The 19,200-nt window shown below is 36.6% G+C and overlaps 3 protein-coding genes across 5 annotated transcripts; 2 read left to right on the plus strand and 1 right to left on the minus strand.

Moving 5' to 3' along the window:
* Positions 1–569: 569 nt before the first annotated feature.
* Mahj (LisH and WD40 domain-containing protein mahjong) lies at positions 570–7,360 on the plus strand. Of its 3 annotated transcripts, none has more exons than XM_074244895.1 (4): positions 570–595; positions 1,422–1,690; positions 2,086–6,295; positions 6,725–7,360. In XM_074244895.1, the coding sequence occupies exons 2-4, from the start codon at positions 1,430–1,432 to the stop codon at positions 6,988–6,990; spliced, it is 4,737 nt and encodes a 1,578-aa protein (XP_074100996.1). In that variant the 5' UTR covers positions 570–595; positions 1,422–1,429; the 3' UTR covers positions 6,991–7,360. The 3 variants fall into 3 exon arrangements, with proteins under 3 accessions (XP_074100996.1, XP_074100997.1, XP_074100995.1); XM_074244896.1 differs by lacking the exon at positions 570–595 and adding an exon at positions 713–868 and having other exon boundaries at positions 6,700–6,926; XM_074244894.1 differs by lacking the exon at positions 570–595 and adding an exon at positions 717–868.
* A 271-nt stretch (positions 7,361–7,631) lies between these two features.
* On the plus strand, positions 7,632–18,972 carry LOC141528570 (uncharacterized). Its single transcript, XM_074244689.1, has 4 exons — positions 7,632–8,947; positions 11,759–11,893; positions 11,995–12,202; positions 12,463–18,972. Exons 1-4 carry the CDS (start codon positions 8,813–8,815, stop codon positions 17,871–17,873), a joined length of 5,889 nt encoding a protein of 1,962 aa, XP_074100790.1. The 5' UTR covers positions 7,632–8,812; the 3' UTR covers positions 17,874–18,972.
* LOC141528571 (uncharacterized) lies at positions 8,968–9,819 on the minus strand. The gene is made up of 2 exons (XM_074244691.1): positions 9,399–9,819; positions 8,968–9,266 (listed from the first exon to the last, which is right to left on the minus strand). Exons 1-2 carry the CDS (start codon positions 9,506–9,508, stop codon positions 9,035–9,037), a joined length of 342 nt encoding a protein of 113 aa, XP_074100792.1. The 5' UTR covers positions 9,509–9,819; the 3' UTR covers positions 8,968–9,034.
* Positions 18,973–19,200: the final 228 nt, after the last annotated feature.

Raw genomic sequence — 19,200 nt, forward strand, 5'->3', positions numbered from 1 at the left:
AGTCCTTTTGAAAAGGCGCCACCTGTCGCTAAAAAATTTTTAGCTATTTACAGCGCCTCTAAATGCTTCCAGCAGACGGCACTGCCTGTCACTTTAAAGCGCGAAATTTAAATGTAATTTAAATTATTTTTAATATTTTATTAATTTAAATAATGAAAACTGTTTTAAATTAAAAAGTTTAAGTTTTATGTTGTAGAATATTTATTTTATTTCAAATAAATATTATTTATTATAATACTGAAGTTAGCAGTCAGCTGTTAATTTTAAAAATTTTTTTAATAATCAATTACAATAAAAAAATGCTTGTAAAAAGTTTCACTTGTAATTTTTATTAATTTTTACAAGTGACATTTTTTAAAAAATTTTTTTTGCAATAATTTTTCCAGTAAAAAAAAAATTCTAAAAACTTTTAAAAGTCAGCTAATTTAATTTCTATTGTTTATATACGTAAATATGAATGCACGTACAAGAGCAATGGTGGGAGAAAAATGGAGTAAAACTCTTATCTAGTAATTTAAAATTTCAAGCATTGAATTGATAGTGAAAGTGTGTATCGAGCCCTAGATTTTCGAGTATCGAATAATTATCAATCGATGTAAGTCTTCAAAATTCTTTCCTCCGTACCCGGCCATGCGCTTAAGTACTTATATACATTTAAATATACATAGATATATGATACAAATAAAATATATAAGTTGAGCTGTCGCGTGCATTTTATTCTTGCATTTTTTCGTAATAATTTGTGAGAATATAAAACTACGTGATAGTAAAGTTGATTATAAGTAAAACTTAAAAAAATAAATTTAAGTACATCGAAATATAATTTTTTCACAGACTGTTATTCTTAAAATTATATTTAATAACTAAAGTAAGTCATATTTTTTATGATAAATTTTTTATAAAAAAATTTTTATGAGTAACCTATATATATTAATAACACAACATATATATATATATATATATATATATATATATATATATATATATATATATATATATATATATATATATATATATATATATATATATATATATATATATATATATATATATATATATATATATATATATATATATATATTTTTCAACAACTGATAACAATTTTTTAATAAAATCCAAAAAACATTTTAAATATTCTGCTTTTTATTTTTTTTGCTTGATAATAAAATTAAAAGTCTGAATTTATTTTTTTTACCATCCGGAATTATAAAATTGAGGTTAGAAATTTACTGATAATTATTTTATTTAGAGTAATTAATAAAATTAAACAAAATTGGAAATTATTTTATTAAATTTCTGACAGTTGTCTTATCTCAAGGTCAGTGTTGAAAAATATATTAAAAAAAAAAAAAAAAAAAAAATACAAGTAAATATAAAATAATTAAAAAAATTTTTTTTTAATAAATAATTGTATTTTTTAGATTAAAAAATGACTTCGGCAGATGCACTTGTCAGAGAGACGGACGTCGTTCAAATATTAAGGCAATGGGAGGAAGATCACCAGACGCCGTCATACGATCCGATCCCAACACTTAAAAGGTTAGCCGAGGTAATCGAGTCGGAGACTGAAAACTACCTTAAAATGGATCCAGACCCCTTTGACGAGCGTCATCCGTCCCGCACTGACCCGGAGTGCAATTTTGGCCACATTCTCAAAGTTTTATTTCGTAAAGATAATTTTATGACTAGAGTAAGTATATTTTTTTCATGATACTGAAGTTGAGAGACATCTGACAATTTTAATAAATAAATTATTTAATTTTTTAGACTCAGTTCATTAAAAAAAAAAATTATCAATTTTCTAGACTTAATTTATTTTTCAAAAAAAATCATCAAGTCTGTTAATTTTAGTGTCATTATTAAATGATATTGAAATTGAGAGACATCTGATGAGTTTTAGAATTTTTTAGAAATTAATAAATTTAAAAAAAAAAAATTAATTTCTAGAAGCTCAAAAAAAATAAAGAATTAAATTTTTTACTTAATTTATTTTATAAAAAAAAAGTGTCAAGTGTCTGCTAATTTCTCTAATTATTTTCCCATCTCTCAAAAATCTCCAAAACTAAAAAAAAAATTTAATTTCAGCTTATAAACGACTATTTAAGAGACTCTTATTACACAAGAGCAGGAATATCAGGACGAGATGTGCGTCAATTAAACATAGCAGCGTGCAGACTGATGCTAGACATCCTCCCGGGCTTAGAAACCTCAGCAGTCTTCCAGCCAGACAACGACGGTCTGATCCACCGTTTATTTTCGTGGGCAGAAAAAAGCCCGGAGCCTCTCCGGAGTTACGCCACAGGCTTGCTAGCAGCCGCGATGGAAGTCCAAGACATAGCGACGGGTTTCCGAGAGCAGAACGCGAAGATGGTTCCGCTGATGCTGCAGCGGCTGCACAAGCTCCAAGAAGAGCACCCTACGGTCAACAATCGTCCTTTCGCGAGTTTCGGGCACAACCGCCACAATTTCGGCGACTCCGAGAACAAATGCGTGCCAGGGAAGAGAAAAATCCGCGACAAGCTCGAAAACGGCGTAAGAAACTCTAACAATTTGAGTTTCCTCAACGAAGAAGGCCCAAACAGTCCGGACAATCAAGTCCAACCTGCTAAAAAACGCAGAAGCAGTCCCGACGACGAAGAACCCCAGAACACAACCCCCATAAAGTCCAGCGACTATCAACAAATGATGTCGCCTCCTCAATCAGTTCCCAACACTCCAAACTCCGCCGTCAAGGAGCAAGGATCGTTGACGCCTTCCCACACTCCAAATCGCGCAACACCACCCCGAAGTTTAAATATTGCCCGTTCAAGTGCCACTCGCAACCTCACTCACAGCGTCAGCACCCCATCGATGCTCCTCGAGGGAAATTCAAACTCTTCTTGGGCAGAAATGGAGTCTTACGTTATAGGAAACATCCAAATGTACCCTCCAACATTAGCGACCCAGCAAATGCTGATCTTCCGTTACCTGACGCCTATGGGAGAGTACCAAGAATTTCTCCAGCATGTCTTCGAAAAAAACGCCCTGGACTTAATTCTAAAATACATAAACGTCCGTGAGACCAAAGACAGTCGGCTAGCGTTTGAAGCTTTAAAGTATCTCGCTTCTCTACTGTGTCACAAAAAATTTTCAATAGAATTTTTAAACGCCAATGGTCTCGACAAACTCCTGGATGTCCCCCGACCCAGCGTAGCAGCAACTGGTGTCTCAATCTGCCTCTATTATCTAGCTTACTGCGAAGACGCTCTTGAGCGAGTGTGTCAAAAGCCAAAAGCAATAATCTCCAACCTGGTAACTTACGCGCTGTGGCTGCTGGAGAGGAGCCACGACTCTGGAAGGTGCCACGCTACTATGTTCTTCGGGTGTTCTTTCCCCTTTAAAATCATCCTCGAGGAGTTTGACGCCCAAGACGGCCTGCGCAAGCTCTTCAACGTAATATCCACCCTGCCAATTCTAAATGTCGAAGACGAGTCAGTTTTACACGACGATGAGGAGTGCGCTTCTCGTCAGATCGTCCGACACGTCGCCGTAGCTTTAAAGAAGTACATCGAAGCGCATTTGTACCTCAAAGCAGAGCAACTACAGCAGCAGCAGAGAGTCGAAAATGAGCTAGGTCAGCAGGTGGTTCCTCAGTCCTTGCAATCCAGCAAGCCTTGTAAATTTAAAAACGAAGAAGAAGCTCAAGAAAAGGTTGAATTACTCTTGAAGCTGATGAACGTTCGCACGCATTGGCCTCCTGTTGAAAAATTATACGAACTAGGTTCTATTACTCTGCTGTTGCAGATAATAGCGCTGGCCAGAGAGTGGAATTTTAGCAACCGAGCTTACACATCATCCTGCTCCGAGACAGTCCGCTCCTGCTTGGATGTAATAGCAGTCTGTACAGTCGTTCCAAAAGTAATGCTTTTGCTCTGCGACCGCGTGGACATGCCGGATTCTTCAATGACAATGGCGATTAATTTACTGCTAGCCGCCGCGGAGGGAGAGATAACTCCAGACGCAGATGTCCAGCGCGCTGCATTGCGGGCTATTGTAAACTGCGTTTGCGCTCCAATCCAGCGAGTCTCTGGAACGGTGGTCCGTTTTTCCTCCACGGGGTCTAATAAGAAAAAAACAAATACTTACAACAGCGAAGAATTAATCCAAAAAGTCTGGTCCAGTGTCAGGTCTAATAACGGAATCATGGTCCTGCTCCAATTGATGATGGTAAAGACTCCTATCACCGACGCTGACAGTATCCGGGCTCTGGCTTGTCGTGCTCTAGCTGGTCTGGCACGCAGCGAAAAAGTCAGACAGATAATCGGGAAGCTGTCGATGTTCACCGGAGGCCAACTTCAATCTTTAATGACCAACCCGATCCACAACGAGAAGCGTCAAGAACACGTCATGTTCCAGAAGTACGCTTTAGAATTAATCGAGCGGGTTTCTGGAAAAGCCAAGCCGACAAATGCCGAGTACGAGTTGTCCTTAGCGAGTCTCCATCGTGCTAATGTCATCGCTCAGACTAAAATTCAGTACGACAAGCAGCAACTTAACCAACTTATCTACCAGCATTTTATGTCCGAGGGATTGTACCATGTAGCAGCGGAGCTCCAGCGGTCAGTTGGACTGGACACAGCGGTGATGAAGCCTTTGGTTTCGTACCAGCCGTTTACTTACAGCTCTCCTGCTCCGACAGTGGCGACCCGTCCAGGGTACTCTCCGGGGTATATTTACAACACAAATCCTCGGAATCAGCGCGACACCTTCAACCGGTCTACTGCTCAAACTCCTCCGTCGACTCGGTATATTTCTCACACAGCCAGCACGCCAATTACACCCGGAGTTAGGATTAAATTAGCCGACAGTCTGAACCAGTCCGTGGGCTCCACCAACCAGCCGATAAAGCTGCAGATAAACCAGAAGAAGCACCAGCAAGACAAGAGTAATTCAATGAACCAGTCGCTGTCGACTCCCTTCAACAGATCCCTGCAAAAACAAATTTCTCGCGACCCTGGAGCGGTCGCTGGAGCTGATTTGCCAATTACCTCTCACACGACTCCATTTATCACTCTAGACTCGATTGTTACAGAGTACCTGACAAACCAGCACGCGCTCTGCAAGAACCCGATGGTGACCTGTCCTAAGTTCAACCTCTTCCAGCCGCACAAGTGTCCTGATCCAAGACCTAAGAGCTCCGCGGCGGCGAACATCACTGTGAGGTCCACCAGGAGGCAAATCGGGATTAACGACAAGCGGCTTGACAGGAGATACATCTACAGTCGCTTTTGCCCCATTAAAACTTTCAGGCCCACTGACGTTGAAGGCGCTTTTATGTGCTGTACATTTTCCGCGGACCAGCAGTCGCTGATGGTTGGAACTTACTCGGGAGATGTCAAGATGATTAATATTCACACGGGGATTGAAGAAGCTTCTTATCAGTGCCACGAGTCTTATCTCAGCCATATGGAGTGCAATAAACGAGGAGACTTGCTGCTGACCTCAACTGCTTGGAGACGGCCCATGTCCGGGCTCTGGAGCATCGGGACCTTCTTTGACCTCAAGCTCTCCATGGAAGCTGAGGACTATGTCGAGTTCAGCAAGCACCAGGATAAAATTATCGGGACTCAGAGCGACACTGCGACGATTTACGATGTTGTAACGGGGAAACTGATCAGCACGTTGACCCCGTCGATTGCGTCGAACGGGTACTTTAGGAACCGCGCGACTTTTAGTGTCAATGATGAGCTTGTTCTGAGTGATGGAATCCTCTGGGATGTTAATTCCGGAAAGGAAATTCATAAGTTTGATAAATTAAACTCTTCTATAAACGGATTTTTTCATCCTAGTGGGACGGAAATTATTTCCAACACAGAAGTCTGGGATTTGAGGACATTCCATTTGCTCAATACTGTGCCGGCGTTGGAGCAGCACGAAGTTGTCTTCTCTCCGGTTAATCATATACTTTATGGAGTGTTTGTCGAGCAGGATAATGATAATGAGCCGACTTGCTCGACGGCTTTTCAAACTCTTGATGCTTTGGATTATTCGTCCATTGCGACCTGTGATGTTAAAAAGGGAATTTATAGCTTGGCGTGCAATAAATATGACACCCAGATCGCTATTGTTGAGAATGTCGGAGATGAATATATTAATGTTCAGGAATCGTCTGTCAGGTTGTATGATGTCGGGAGAAGGAGGGATGATGAAGATGAAGCTGATGAGGATGATGATGAAGATGATCTTGATGCTAGTGATGATGATGATGGCTCTAATTCTGATTCTGATGATGATGATGATGACAATAATGGCGATGGTAATTATTTTTTTAATTAAAATTCTAGGATTTAGTTGTAAATTCAATTAAATATTTATTTGACCTTGTATCTTGTCAGCTATTGACATTTTTAAAAATATAAGCTCATCCCGATATTACACTCATCGGGACCTTTCATTTGAGTACCCAGATCAATTTTTCATATATTTTATATATTTACATATTTCACAAATATCATATATATATATATATATATATATATATAAAATATATAAAAAATGCCATGTGGGTACTTAAATGAAAGGTCTCGATGAGTGTAACATCGAAATGAGTTTATCTCTTAAAAAATGTCAATAATTAAGACATGAACTTGTGTTTTTTATTAAAATTAAATAATTTAACTGTAAATAAATTGAATTAATTATTTATTAATTAATTAATAGTTGATATTTTGTTTCTGGACTCTAGATCCCGATAATGCAGACCCAGTTGGCGACGCGGATCAGAATTTAAACGAAGGCGAGGACAACGACGACGACGATGATGATGATGATGATGATGATGATAATGATGAAGATGATGAGAATGATGATGATGATGATGATGATGATGACGACGACGATGATGATATTCTCGACGGCGATGATTCAGCTAATGATAGTAATTTCAACCCCAACTCGTCCGAGTACGATCTATCAGAAATCGATGATTTTGATGCTCTGTTTCATTTGTAATTTGGTTGTAATCTTGCCGTGATTTACAAGCTCCGTCTCTTCAGTTATATTAATTAATTTTTTAAATATTTAAATTCAAGTTCTACGTGCGTTGAGCGCAGATTATTTTTTTTTTTTTTACGGATAAATTTTTTTTTCCCATGTGAAAATGTATAAATGAAAAACTTTTTGCATTGTATTTATGCTTATAAGAAATACAGATTAAAAACTAGGGATATCATAAACTTTTAAATGAATAAATATTATTATTATTATTATTATTATTAGAAGTAATTACTATTAATATAATTATAAGTAACTAGGTAAATAAAATAAAATATTAAATATTAAGGTAAGATTTATGTAAATGAAATAAAAATTTTAAAATTAATACTAATGTTATTTTATAATCTATATTAATTTTTTTTTTTAATTTATAGATATCAATTTTTTTTTCCCATAATTTATTTGTTATAAAATTATTAAAATGATTAAATATGTGCTAGATTAATTTTCATTTGTCACTTGACAATTTTTTAATTTTAACAAAAAAATTTGTTCCAAATAATTTTTTTTTTTAAAATTGAATTTTTTAATTTTTTAAATTTCTAAATATCAATTTTTTTTTTTCCCATAATTTGTTATAAAATTTTTAAAATTATTAAATATGTGCTAAATTAATTTTCATAAATTAAAAATTTAAATATTCGCTCCAATTTGATACCTCAGGTATCCAAGCAACCAATCGTAGAATGAAATAATAATGTGAGTATAGTGGGGATGAAAACAAGTGGTCTGTGTCCAAGATGGCTGCGCCCGGGTGTTGGTGCTTGGTGCTTGGTTTTGGTGTTGATCAGTGTCGACCTTAGCGTGAGGAGTCCCAAGAGCGTCGTGGACGCCCGATAAACTACAACGGCGTGTATGCATTGGGTGCGATAAGCGTGCCTCGGGTTACTTTTTAAAACGTTGTGAGTTGTGACACAATAACCTCCGCTAGCCAATCAATCAGCTAGTGCTTGCTGATAAAATACCGAATCAGGGGTCTGCTATTTTTCTAAACAACACTAGCTCCAAAAATAAATAAATAAATAATTAATTTTTCATAAAAAAAAAAAAAAATAAAAATAAAAATCAAAGTAAACAAAACTTAAAAAAATTTTCTAATTAAATAAAACACAAAAATAAAAATATTTATTAAAAATTTTAGTTCCGTAGTGTAATTCTTGAAGCGGCATTGGTGGAAGCACTCGTCATCTTTCCATGGACGACGGCGACCACGAGTTTCACGACGACCAAATATTGCAATGAATTCCTCTCCGAGAGTGAGTTAGTGAGTTTTTAAGTAAATCATAAGTGAGCGAGTGAATAAGTGAATCATAAATACATACACACGTAAATATATAGGCTCTGTACAATGTAATATATACATTGCATGATATAACACATACAGTGCGAGTGTGTTGATTAACCACGAGGAAGAGGTGGTTAGTAATCGCAACAGCCAGTATAAAATTTCCAACTACAACAACGACAGCAGCAACGACGGCGAACCACGACGACGTTGCAATCGTAACAAGTCGGATTTCCTGTAGCCTCTAGCAGCAGCAGCAGCAGCAGCGGTGGTAGTATAGAAGCAGCTGCTGCTCGTCCCTCCCACTGGGACACATCAGTAGTCGGTAGTCAGGATAACCAGTCGTCAGCCTGAGCCAGGACCTTTTCTGTTTAATTCCTAAAAATATTTTCCTGACAATTGTAAATTATTTACTCGATAATTTATATTTATATATTATTGGAGTATTAATATTAACGTTAACGCTCACGTTGGTTACAAGTTGTTACGAAGATGGAGTCGAGAGAACGTTACGACGAGCTGTGTCGCCTGTGTGCATCTTACGATGCGGTTAAAATGGATATATTTGGACAAGAAGGAAAAAATCGTCAGCTAGTTGATAAAATAGAGACTTGTCTACCATTCAAGGTAAATAATTTATTTAAAATATTAATTTTAATTAAAAAAAATTTATTATTATTTTAAATTAATAGAAAAATAGACGTAGATATTTATTCAGCTAATTGTATCATCATCATCTTCATCAAGTGTAGAATACACACTGTATAGTAGATTTAACAAACTGCGTTGGCTATAATTGTTGTCCACTCCCTCGTGCGTCATATCGTCGTCGTCATCATCATCACCGATCAACATTACGTCCTCGTCCTCGTTCTTACGGCGAGTGTCGCTACTGATGCCCACCTTACCTTGGACTTTCGAATTCTGGACAATTCGAACCTGCAGACTTTAATCAACTGCAGTGTAACTCTAACATTTAAATGTGTAAATATAAAGACATGTGTACATGTGCACACATGTGTGTTGGGACATTAGCTTAGCCAAAGCTAAGTGTGTAATTATTGTTGTTATTAATTACCACATATACCAGGTCCAACAGCACACACTGCTCAAAGCAGAGCTCAAGAGTGGAGCTGCTGCTGCTGCTGCTACTGCTGCTGCTGCTGCTGCTGCTGCTGGATCAGCCATAAAGAGCCAACATGGTGACAGTGGATGACGATTGCCTCGGGGAGCACGAGACGTGGTGGAACGGGGGGCCGTGAACGAGTGTCGGTGTAAAAGAAGAGGAGGCGCGGCCGGTACGGGCGTTATACTCGCTGTATCGAGAGAGCGAGGTCGCCGGCTGCCTTCAGCTCACTACTGCTCTTTCATTCTACTTCCTAAAATTCTGTAAAACCAAATGCTGCTTTTATCACGCACTCGAGATGATCAAGGCCACGTACTAATCTCACCATATATATTATATATGAATATATATGTAAAAAAATATTTTATCCGGGCGCTCTATTGTTTTTAAACACGTGACTATCTATATTTTTGTTTAGTAATGTTTTTTTTTTTTTTTTATATATATATATATATATTTTTTTTATTTTTTTTTATTTTAAGACGCTTGAAATAATTCAATAAAATAATTTCAAATTTATATTGTAGGCATCTTCAGAGAATAGAGGAAGAGATAAAAGAAAAAAAAAATACGCTCCGGGTCTCTTAATATCGATCGTCATCCTTGAGAGTACCGTGGGCACCGTCGGGCAGTAGTCAGTCAGGCTTGGCTTTAGCGCTTTAACTCTCTGTCCTCTACTACTCATTCCTATCCAGTCCTTCAGCATTCCCAATTTCCCAGCATACTTTGTCAACAATAAATAATATAAGGTAATTATTTACAAGCGGGTCCACGATTTTAATTTTAATTTTTTTTTTTTAAAGAAATTTCTATTTAATTTTTTTTTTTTAAATACATTAAAAAATGAATAATTACAAAAAAAAATTTGATTATTACAATTTTCAAAAAATTTTATAAAATTGTGAAATTTAACTTTTTTTTTTTTTTTTTTTATCCAAATATATAAAAGCCAATTTTTTTTTTCAACTTTTAAAGGCAAAAAAAAATTATCAAAATTTTTTATTTTTTTTTCACATTTTTTATTAAAAAAAAAAATTTTTTTTTAAATAAAAAATGTTAATTTTTCACCTAGATGGTCAAAAATAAGGTGGACTCTACTTGTAAATAATTACCATAAATAATAACTCAAAACTGAGCTATCCACTCTCATCTGTTTATTAAAAATCAATTACCACTTAAACAATTAAAAAAAAAAATTAATTATTATAGACATATCTAAGCATTAATTATAAAATCTGTATAATAGATTAATCTTGATGATTTAAGTGGTAACTCAAACATTAAAAGTGTGTGATATGCTCGACAATAACAACATCACGTTTTGTAAGAGTTGGTAGTTGTCGCTCAAGCTGCATCCGCCCGCCCGACAGCCCCTTACCCCGACCGGCACTTCCCCACCTCATCTTGCTGTTCTCTTACTTCACAAACTTCTCGTATCGTTTGTGCTATATTACACACACGTACACAGATGCAGATCTGTGTGTTATATGGTATATATGTCCGCTGAGCTCGTCTCGTCTGAACGTCGTCGGCAGCGGCATGCCAGCATAACCAGCAACAGCACAAGCAGCAGCAGCAGCAGCCGAACAGACGGAGCAAAATACGTTTTAGTTAAAGCGGCTTCCCACCACTGCAGTACCAGGTCCCCCGCATGTGTCTCTACTCAGTGTGGAGTAGAGCGAGCCAAGGATCCGCTCTATTCACTCTACTGTGGCTTATTTCTTACCACGTCTTCGTCTTGATTATCACTGATGGATAATACCTCGGAGATAAATTAAAAATGTCTTCTGTTGAAGATGCTGACGGTGGCTGCATTTCGGAGTATTTTCCGTTGGGCCCCCAGAAAGAGAAACTGCTGTTGTATTATTATTCTCCGGCAAGACGAGTCTTGCAAGTTAACTGCCTGGCAGTTGCCTCAACTTCAAAACCCAGCACATGTTCGTTCTCTGCTACGGTCGTCCGAACGTTTTACCTGTCCCACTTTACAACCTAGTGGTCGTATACCTGGCTCCGATTGTACAAGAGAAACTGACCTGAATTTAGCCTCGCTATTCACATTTACGACCCAGCAAAATACTATTTTCCTTTTCTCCTTCTTCTTATTCTCTTCTTAATCCTAAGGAGGGTCCTTTTGACCGTGAATCCTTTGTCCAGGTACCCATTACCCTTACCATTTCAATATCCTGGTTTTCTCTTTTTTCATTTTTAAATTTATTCATCGTAAATTTTATTTTAGAAAATTATTTTTTTTTCTAGTTAATGAGTTTTTAATTTTTATGTTAATAAATTTTATTTTTATTTTTTAATTACAGATTGATGAAGATGACAGATTACCAAAATGTTTGTGTTACCGTTGTATGTACAATCTGGAAAATTTTTACGATTTTCGAACGGCTTGCGTCAATGCTGTCGCGCTGTTGGAAAGAAAATTATCTCCAAAAGAATCTGTGAGTATTTATAAATTTTTTAATTTATTTTTATTAATTAATAATTAATAATGTAATTTAAATTAATGTTTATTTTTTTTTTATTTTTATTTTTAAATTAGTCAAACTGTGGATTACACAATGACATGGAAAAACATTCAGAGTTGCGCTCAGAGTTACTTAAGGAAAAAGAAAAGATGCCAATTCTTATACCTGAAGCACCGATAGTTAATCCGAATGCGGCGTTGGGTACTCCACCAAGATTAAATTCTGACGGTGAAGCCGATCAGGAAATTGAAGAAATTCTTGAACACAGTGGAACTGAAGAAGGTAATTTATCTTTTTTAATTTTTTAAATATTTTAATATTGAAATTAGCCAACAATTTTTTTTTTTTTTTTTTTAAATAAATTACAATAAAAAAAATCTTTTAAAAAATTTCCACTAATAATTTTTACATGTAAAATTTTTACTACATTTTTTTTATAACAATTTGATTGTTATAAAATTATAAAAAAATTTCTATCTAATTAATTTAAATGTTTTAATTTTGAAAATATATTTATTAAAAAAATAAAATTCTAAAAACAGGTTTAGAAGATGGCGAGGACAGAAAATACGACGACGAGTACGAAATGGACATGGAGACAAACCCAAGTGATTTTTTGGAAATGCCTCCAATGGTAACAGAAGACCCAGAAGAAACGGACCCGCGGGAGCTGAACTCATCGCGCTCACCAGCGTTGTTTCAACACAAATCGGAGCACCATGAAGTCTACGTATGTTCATTATGCAACAAAGCATTCAGTTCGAAAGGCCACCTGTCACTGCACGCGCGAATTCACGCCGGAGCTGGGGACGTAGTGGGTGAAAAGGTAATCACAGACGACCACACATCCTTCAAGCGGCTGTACCAATGTGACCTCTGCAACAAATCCTACTCAACAGCCAAGCACCGGTGGGGTCACGTGTCCTCAAACCACCGCGGACACCCAGCAGTAACGTGTCAGTACTGCTCACGTTTGTACTCGACACGTGGAAATCTAATGGACCACATAAAGTCCCGACACACTGGGCAGCCTCCGCCCCCGAAACTCGGCGTCTACGTCCCCTCGGACAATCGATTCCAGTGTAACACGTGCCCGAAGATGTACACCAACATCACGGACTTGAACAAGCACAAAAAAGTCTGCACTGGCATCCGCGAATCAATAAGCTTGCTGTTGAAAAAGAAAGGCAAGAGTCTTATGGACACCTCAGAAGCTTCGAGCTTCGAGTCCGACGAGGACAGCAAAGACTACCGCACAGCCGAGGCTAAACTGTCAAAAAATCCCCAGCTGACTATTCTAAAGCAAGCTTTGACTCGTGGAGCCGAAGGACTTAAGCGCGACGACCGCGATCCTTATAAATCCCTACGCGTGCCTCAAGTTGACGCTCAAGTTGACCCAGAAGGCAAGAGATGGTTCTGCGAGACCTGTCCGCAGTCGTTTACTTCCATCGAAGCTTTAAAAGACCACGAGGTCACTCACGAGTCCGACAAACCCTTTGTCTGTCTTCTGTGCAAAAAACATTTTACACTCAAGTCGTCTCTCAATCGGCATATCATCTCATCCCACGGCGTAGATCCAGCTCCGATGCTAGACGACGAAAAGTGTTTCAAAAAAAAATTCTCTTCTTCAAATGACAAGCACAGTAATCAATCTCGCGAGGAAGTTAAAATAAAACGCGAGCCTTCTTTTTCTCCAGAAGATGTCAATGCTGATGACGAAGAAGAAGAAGCTCAGCAGCAAGATATGATTGAAATAGAAACAGTATTTGTATGTGAAATTTGCACTCGTGATTTTAACGACCGTGCTTCTTTGTGGCTTCACATACGCGCGACTCACAAAGAGTACGCAGCATTTGCCTGTGGTGTGTGTTTAAAAATCTGCACGGACAATGATCAATTGTTGAATCACGTAAATATGTACCACGGTGCTTCTAAGCTTCAGATATCCGAACAACGGCGCTACAGTTGTACCATTTGCGGCAGACAGCATGACTCACGTAAGAAATTAATGACCCACGTGTCAATTCACAATATAGATCCTTCCTACGACCCAGCTAACTTTGTCCAGCTAAACAGCGGGTATTACAGCAATGAAAATATAAATGACAGCACTCAAGATCACAGATTAAATCCAACGGTGGACTTTGACCACGAGGACGGTGAGAAGGTCGATTGTTTTATCTGCTACAAATCTTTTCCAAATGAAGACCACTTGATCCGTCACCAGCGCAATGCGCATAAAGAGCAGACTCCTTTTGCAGCTGATCATCATCTTGCCGTCAATGCTGCCAGCAGTCCTGCGAATCCGAATGGGAACAAAGCGCAGTATCACTTATTTTTCGTCTGTGAAATTTGCGGAAGCTCCCACCCAAGCAAATGGGAACGCTGGTTACACGTCAGCAGTGTTCACAGCTCAGAAACGCAGATTAGGTGCGAGCGCGAGGACTGCGGTAAAATATTTTCTACCAAGTCGCTGAAAAATGAACATGCTCAGCATCATGTCTTGCAAGGCGCGTCACCTAATACTTGTGAAATTTGCGGAAAACTTTGGGGCAGCCGAGTCGATTATTGGAAACACGTCATGGGTGTCCATTCCGACACTGTTCCTCTAATTTGCGGCGTTTGCTTGAAAGTATTCCCGGATGTTATTCAATTGAGCGATCATGTTAAGAGCAAACACTGGCCGCTGACCAACGGGGACTTTAGTTGCGACATTTGCGGGCGTCCTTATTCAAATAAATCCAAAATGTCGAGACACCGTAAAATTCATGGTCTAGAAATTGAGAGTTACAGCAATAGCGTTAATGAGTCGGTGAGTCAAGTAATACCAGCCAGTACGTATGAAACAAATACAGCTGAAGTTGATTTGACTTGTGAATTGTGCACGGACTTGATATTCCCCAGCTGGGAAGACTTGTGCCAGCACAGAAGAATAGTCCACGGATTATTCCCGTGTGATTTGTGTAACAAATGCTACGGAAGGACTTCTCACTTGTGGAAGCACGTTAATCGAGTTCACAAAGGCCACAAGGACGTTACTTGTAAGTATTGTTTAAAAACGAGCGCTTCCAAGGATCATTTAGCGGCGCACATTGCTAAAATTCATCGCTATGAGCCAGAAAGCAAGAAAGTCCTCAAAGAAACTAATTATAAAACTCCGGTTGTTGAAGAAGACACGATTCATCACTGCGAAAAATGCAACAAAGCTTTCCACAAGAGATATTTATTGAAGAGACACATGAAAGGCTGTCAAAATTATCGGAAGGATCCGGGAGCGTTGTTGACCCGCTGCAGAGCTTGCGAGAGAATTTTTAAGGACCGGGCGAGCTTGCAGAAGCACATTGAGAATCATCACAGCAGCTACACGTGCCATTTGTGCAATGAGACGATTACTTCCAAGCTGGGAATTATGACACACAATCGTGTTAATCATATGAATCATCCGGACTTGACTTGTGATCATGCGAGTTGTAAAAAATTATTCCGGACTAAAGAAGATCTTGAAGCTCATCGCAAGGATCATAAATATCACTCTCCGAATGTTTGCGATTTTTGCGGAGATACTGTCGAGAATAAATTGAAATTAAAAATGCATATTTTGTCGCTGCATCGGAATGAAATTGGTGTGTCTTGTGGGGTTTGTTTGATACCGATGAAAGATCCTCAAGAATTGAAGAATCACGTGGAGAGTGTTCATCCAGGAGTTTTGTTAAAAGCAAATACTTGTCAGGTCTGCGGAAAACAGTACGCTTCCAAGTGGAAGGCATTTGATCACACGAAAAAATGCCACGGTAAAGTTTTTCGGACTTGCAAACAATGTCTTGCTGTTTTTACGACTGACGCTGATATTAGACATCACTACGAGCATGTTCATAATGTGCCTAAGGATCAGCTTGCGGGATTTGAAAATAATTCTGATGGTGGTGGTAAAGGAGCCGGACATGATGATGGAATTAAAGAAGAGCCAGATGATCTTGATTTTGATGATAGTGTTTATGATGAATTACCCAGAGTTAATAAATCAACTAAACGCAAACCTCAAGACACTTATGACTGTGAAATATGCCCGGAAATATTTTTAAATTATGAAACTTTGGCTGATCATTATCAGCTTATTCACAATACCGATCCAGAAAGAATGTTTAAAAAAATGAAAACAAATAGCGGTAAAAGACGAATGCGTAATCGTGAAAATTTTGAATGTGAAAATTGTAAAAAACAATTTTGTACAAAAACATTATTTTGGAATCATATCAGCAATTGTACGCGTAAAAATAATTTATCAAAAAATAATAATGATAATACTACTACAACTACCTCGATACTTGAAACGCATTTAAAAAATAATAATATGATTAAAAAGGAGCCTGTTGATATTATAAATGAGTCTAATTTAAATATACCTGATTTTAATTTATTTGAAGATATTAATTTGCAGTTATCTGGACACAAACCAGTGCCAAATTTAATGCCACTGTCTTCATCACACCGAATGTCTCCGATGAAATGCAACCGCAAGGATTCTAGAAAAGTTTATGACGAGTCGACAAATACAGTGTGCGCTTGCGAAGTTTGTGGGAAGCAGTGGCCAGCTAAGAAGCACCTCTGGCAGCATTTGATCCGATTTCATAGAGCTGAGGCGGCTGTTACTTGCGGAGTATGCTTGAAATTGTGCACGACCTACCGCGGATTGTCGCAGCATCTTAAGGAAGCTCATGAAGCTATTTTGTCTTGTGAGGGGAATAATTTTACTTGCAAGACTTGCGGGAGGTATCACAATGCTCGGAGTAAGCTGTTGCTTCATATGAGCATTCATATCAATAATAATGAGCACATTTGGTGCTCTAAATGTGCGCTTAGTTTTGATAGCGAGGAGAAACTTGAAGCTCATATGGCTAATTGTGTTGTTAATAAGCAAAGGAGGGACGAAGATGGCAATGAGAATGATAATGACAATGACAATGAGAATGATAATGATCATAATAATGATAATGATGATGATGATGATGAAGAAAATGAAGATAATGAAGAAATTGGGGATGAAGATGTCAAGATTGATGATGATAAAGGAAGTTTGATTGGCGATGAAGCTTCTTTGCTTGGTGAGGGTGATGAAGAAGAAGAAGAGGAGGAAGAAGAAGGAGAGGGAGAGGGAGATAATGGTGAGGTTGATGTTGATGATAATGAAGAAGATGATGAGGTTGAGGGTGAAGAAGGCGAAGAAGGCGAAGAGGGAGAAGAAGCAGAAGGTGACTTTGACTCTGAAGACCTGGTCAATGGTGAACACAGTGAAGAGTCTGCTTGTGAATCTGACAGTGAAAATGAACACGAGAATGAAACTATTGAGAGAGAGGACAACTCCAATAGCAACTCCAACAGCAACAACGACAGCGATGACTCGGATGAAGAAGAAAAAAAGGAGAGAGAAAATGTCAGAGACAATGACACTGATGATGATGATGGACCCCCGGTTCTTAGTCCGATAATTCCGATTCATGAGAACAAGTCTCGCAGGGTGAAATCTAAAAAAAACATTCCTGAGCTGGATGATAAGGTGTTATTGGAGAGCAACTCTGGATACTATGGCTCGGAGGTTGATGATGAAAGAGGGCTGAATGAAAATACTTTGGATTCTATGGCTGAGAATGATGGAGAGTTTGAGGAGCAAATTAGGATTAATGACACTGTTCTGATGGTCACCAATGATGATGAGGGAAATGAAATTGTCATTGAACAGAATGTGGAAGAAATTAATGAAAATTATGATGGCGAGTCGATTCAAGACGTAGCGGATTTTATTTATCAAGTCGATCCGGATAATTATGATGGAGATAGCCAGGAGGTTCAGGAGGAAGAGGAGGAGGAGGTCCAAGAGGAAGAGGAAGAGGATCATGATGTTAATGATGATCAAGAGGCTAATTCTAGTGCCAAAAAACGTGTCTCGAGGACGTAGTTGTGAATTATTATTATTATTTTGTATAAATGGGGATATTTAACTTGTTTATCTTTATTTTTATTAAAAAATAATTAAAATTAATGGATTAAAATAAAAAAAAAAAAAAAAATAAAAAAATAAAAAAAAAGATAATAATAATAAGTTCACTGTACAGTAGATTAAATGTAAATTTAATGTAAATTTAAAGAACTCTGCCTAATCTAGACGATAAATTACAAATACAAATTACAAATGGTTAAATTTAAGGTAGTCTGGGGGTTGAATGATTGACAATTCGCTTGGGCATTGTAATTTATAAGATTTAAAAGTAATGATTTTTTTTTTTTTTTTGGTTTAAATTAAGCCCAAATGATAAATTGTTGAATTTTTTTTGGTTTGTAGTTGTATTTAGTAATCAACCTCATTATTTTATTTTTTTATTATTAATTATTATTATTGTATAATTAATTTGTTTTTGAGTAATTGAATAAGCGAGTTACGCTTCAGTCAATTATTTATTTGACCTCATTCATTCCAAAGTAAAACGATTAATCCTCAATCTTTATTAATTTTTTTGAGTTGTAAGGTTTACTGTCTTGTAACCTAATGATTTATTAATTAATTATGATTATAATTATTATTACTATTTTTTTTTTTTTTTTTTTTTTTATTTATAAGGCTTTTATTTAAATTAAAGTAATTTGAGTTAAATTGTGTTTTTTTTTCTTTTTGTTTTACACTCTCATTTGATTCTTAAATGTTGTAATTGTTTAGGTACAATATTATCAATCTGTTCTTGTTATATATTATTGCCGGAAAATTATTTAATCAATTGTGAAGTAATTTTTTTTTTTTAATAAGATGCATGTTGGAAATTAATCATGAATTTAAGATTTAATTAATATTATTTTTATTATTCTGTAAAATTGATTATTTTTTAATTAAAATTAAAAGTTTGAAGGTATACAAGGATAATGTTTCATGTGATAAGCGACTGCGCCATGTATAAAAAATATTTGACAAACAAATAATTAAAATTTTAAACAATTAATATGGATAATTATATACATATAGATATATTTAATGTTTGAATAAAGTATTAATATTTCAAAAATAATATTTTATTAATTTATTAATTTGATTTTTTTATACGTAAGGTTTTTTTTTTTTTTTAATATGAAATTTTTTTTTTCTTGCAATTTTTTCAACAAAAAAAATTTTTTTTATTTTTAGATGTCGGCTAACTTAATTTTCAATGTCATTAAAGTTAACTGTCACTTGACAATTTTTTAATTTTATTGTAATTTTTATTAATTTTCACACGTGGAATTTTTTAAATAATTTT

This window comes from Cotesia typhae, unplaced genomic scaffold, assembly GCF_013202065.1.
Source record: "Cotesia typhae breed Kobodo isofemale line unplaced genomic scaffold, CoteBio_Ctyphae contig_44, whole genome shotgun sequence".
Lineage (NCBI taxonomy): Eukaryota > Metazoa > Arthropoda > Insecta > Hymenoptera > Braconidae > Cotesia > Cotesia typhae.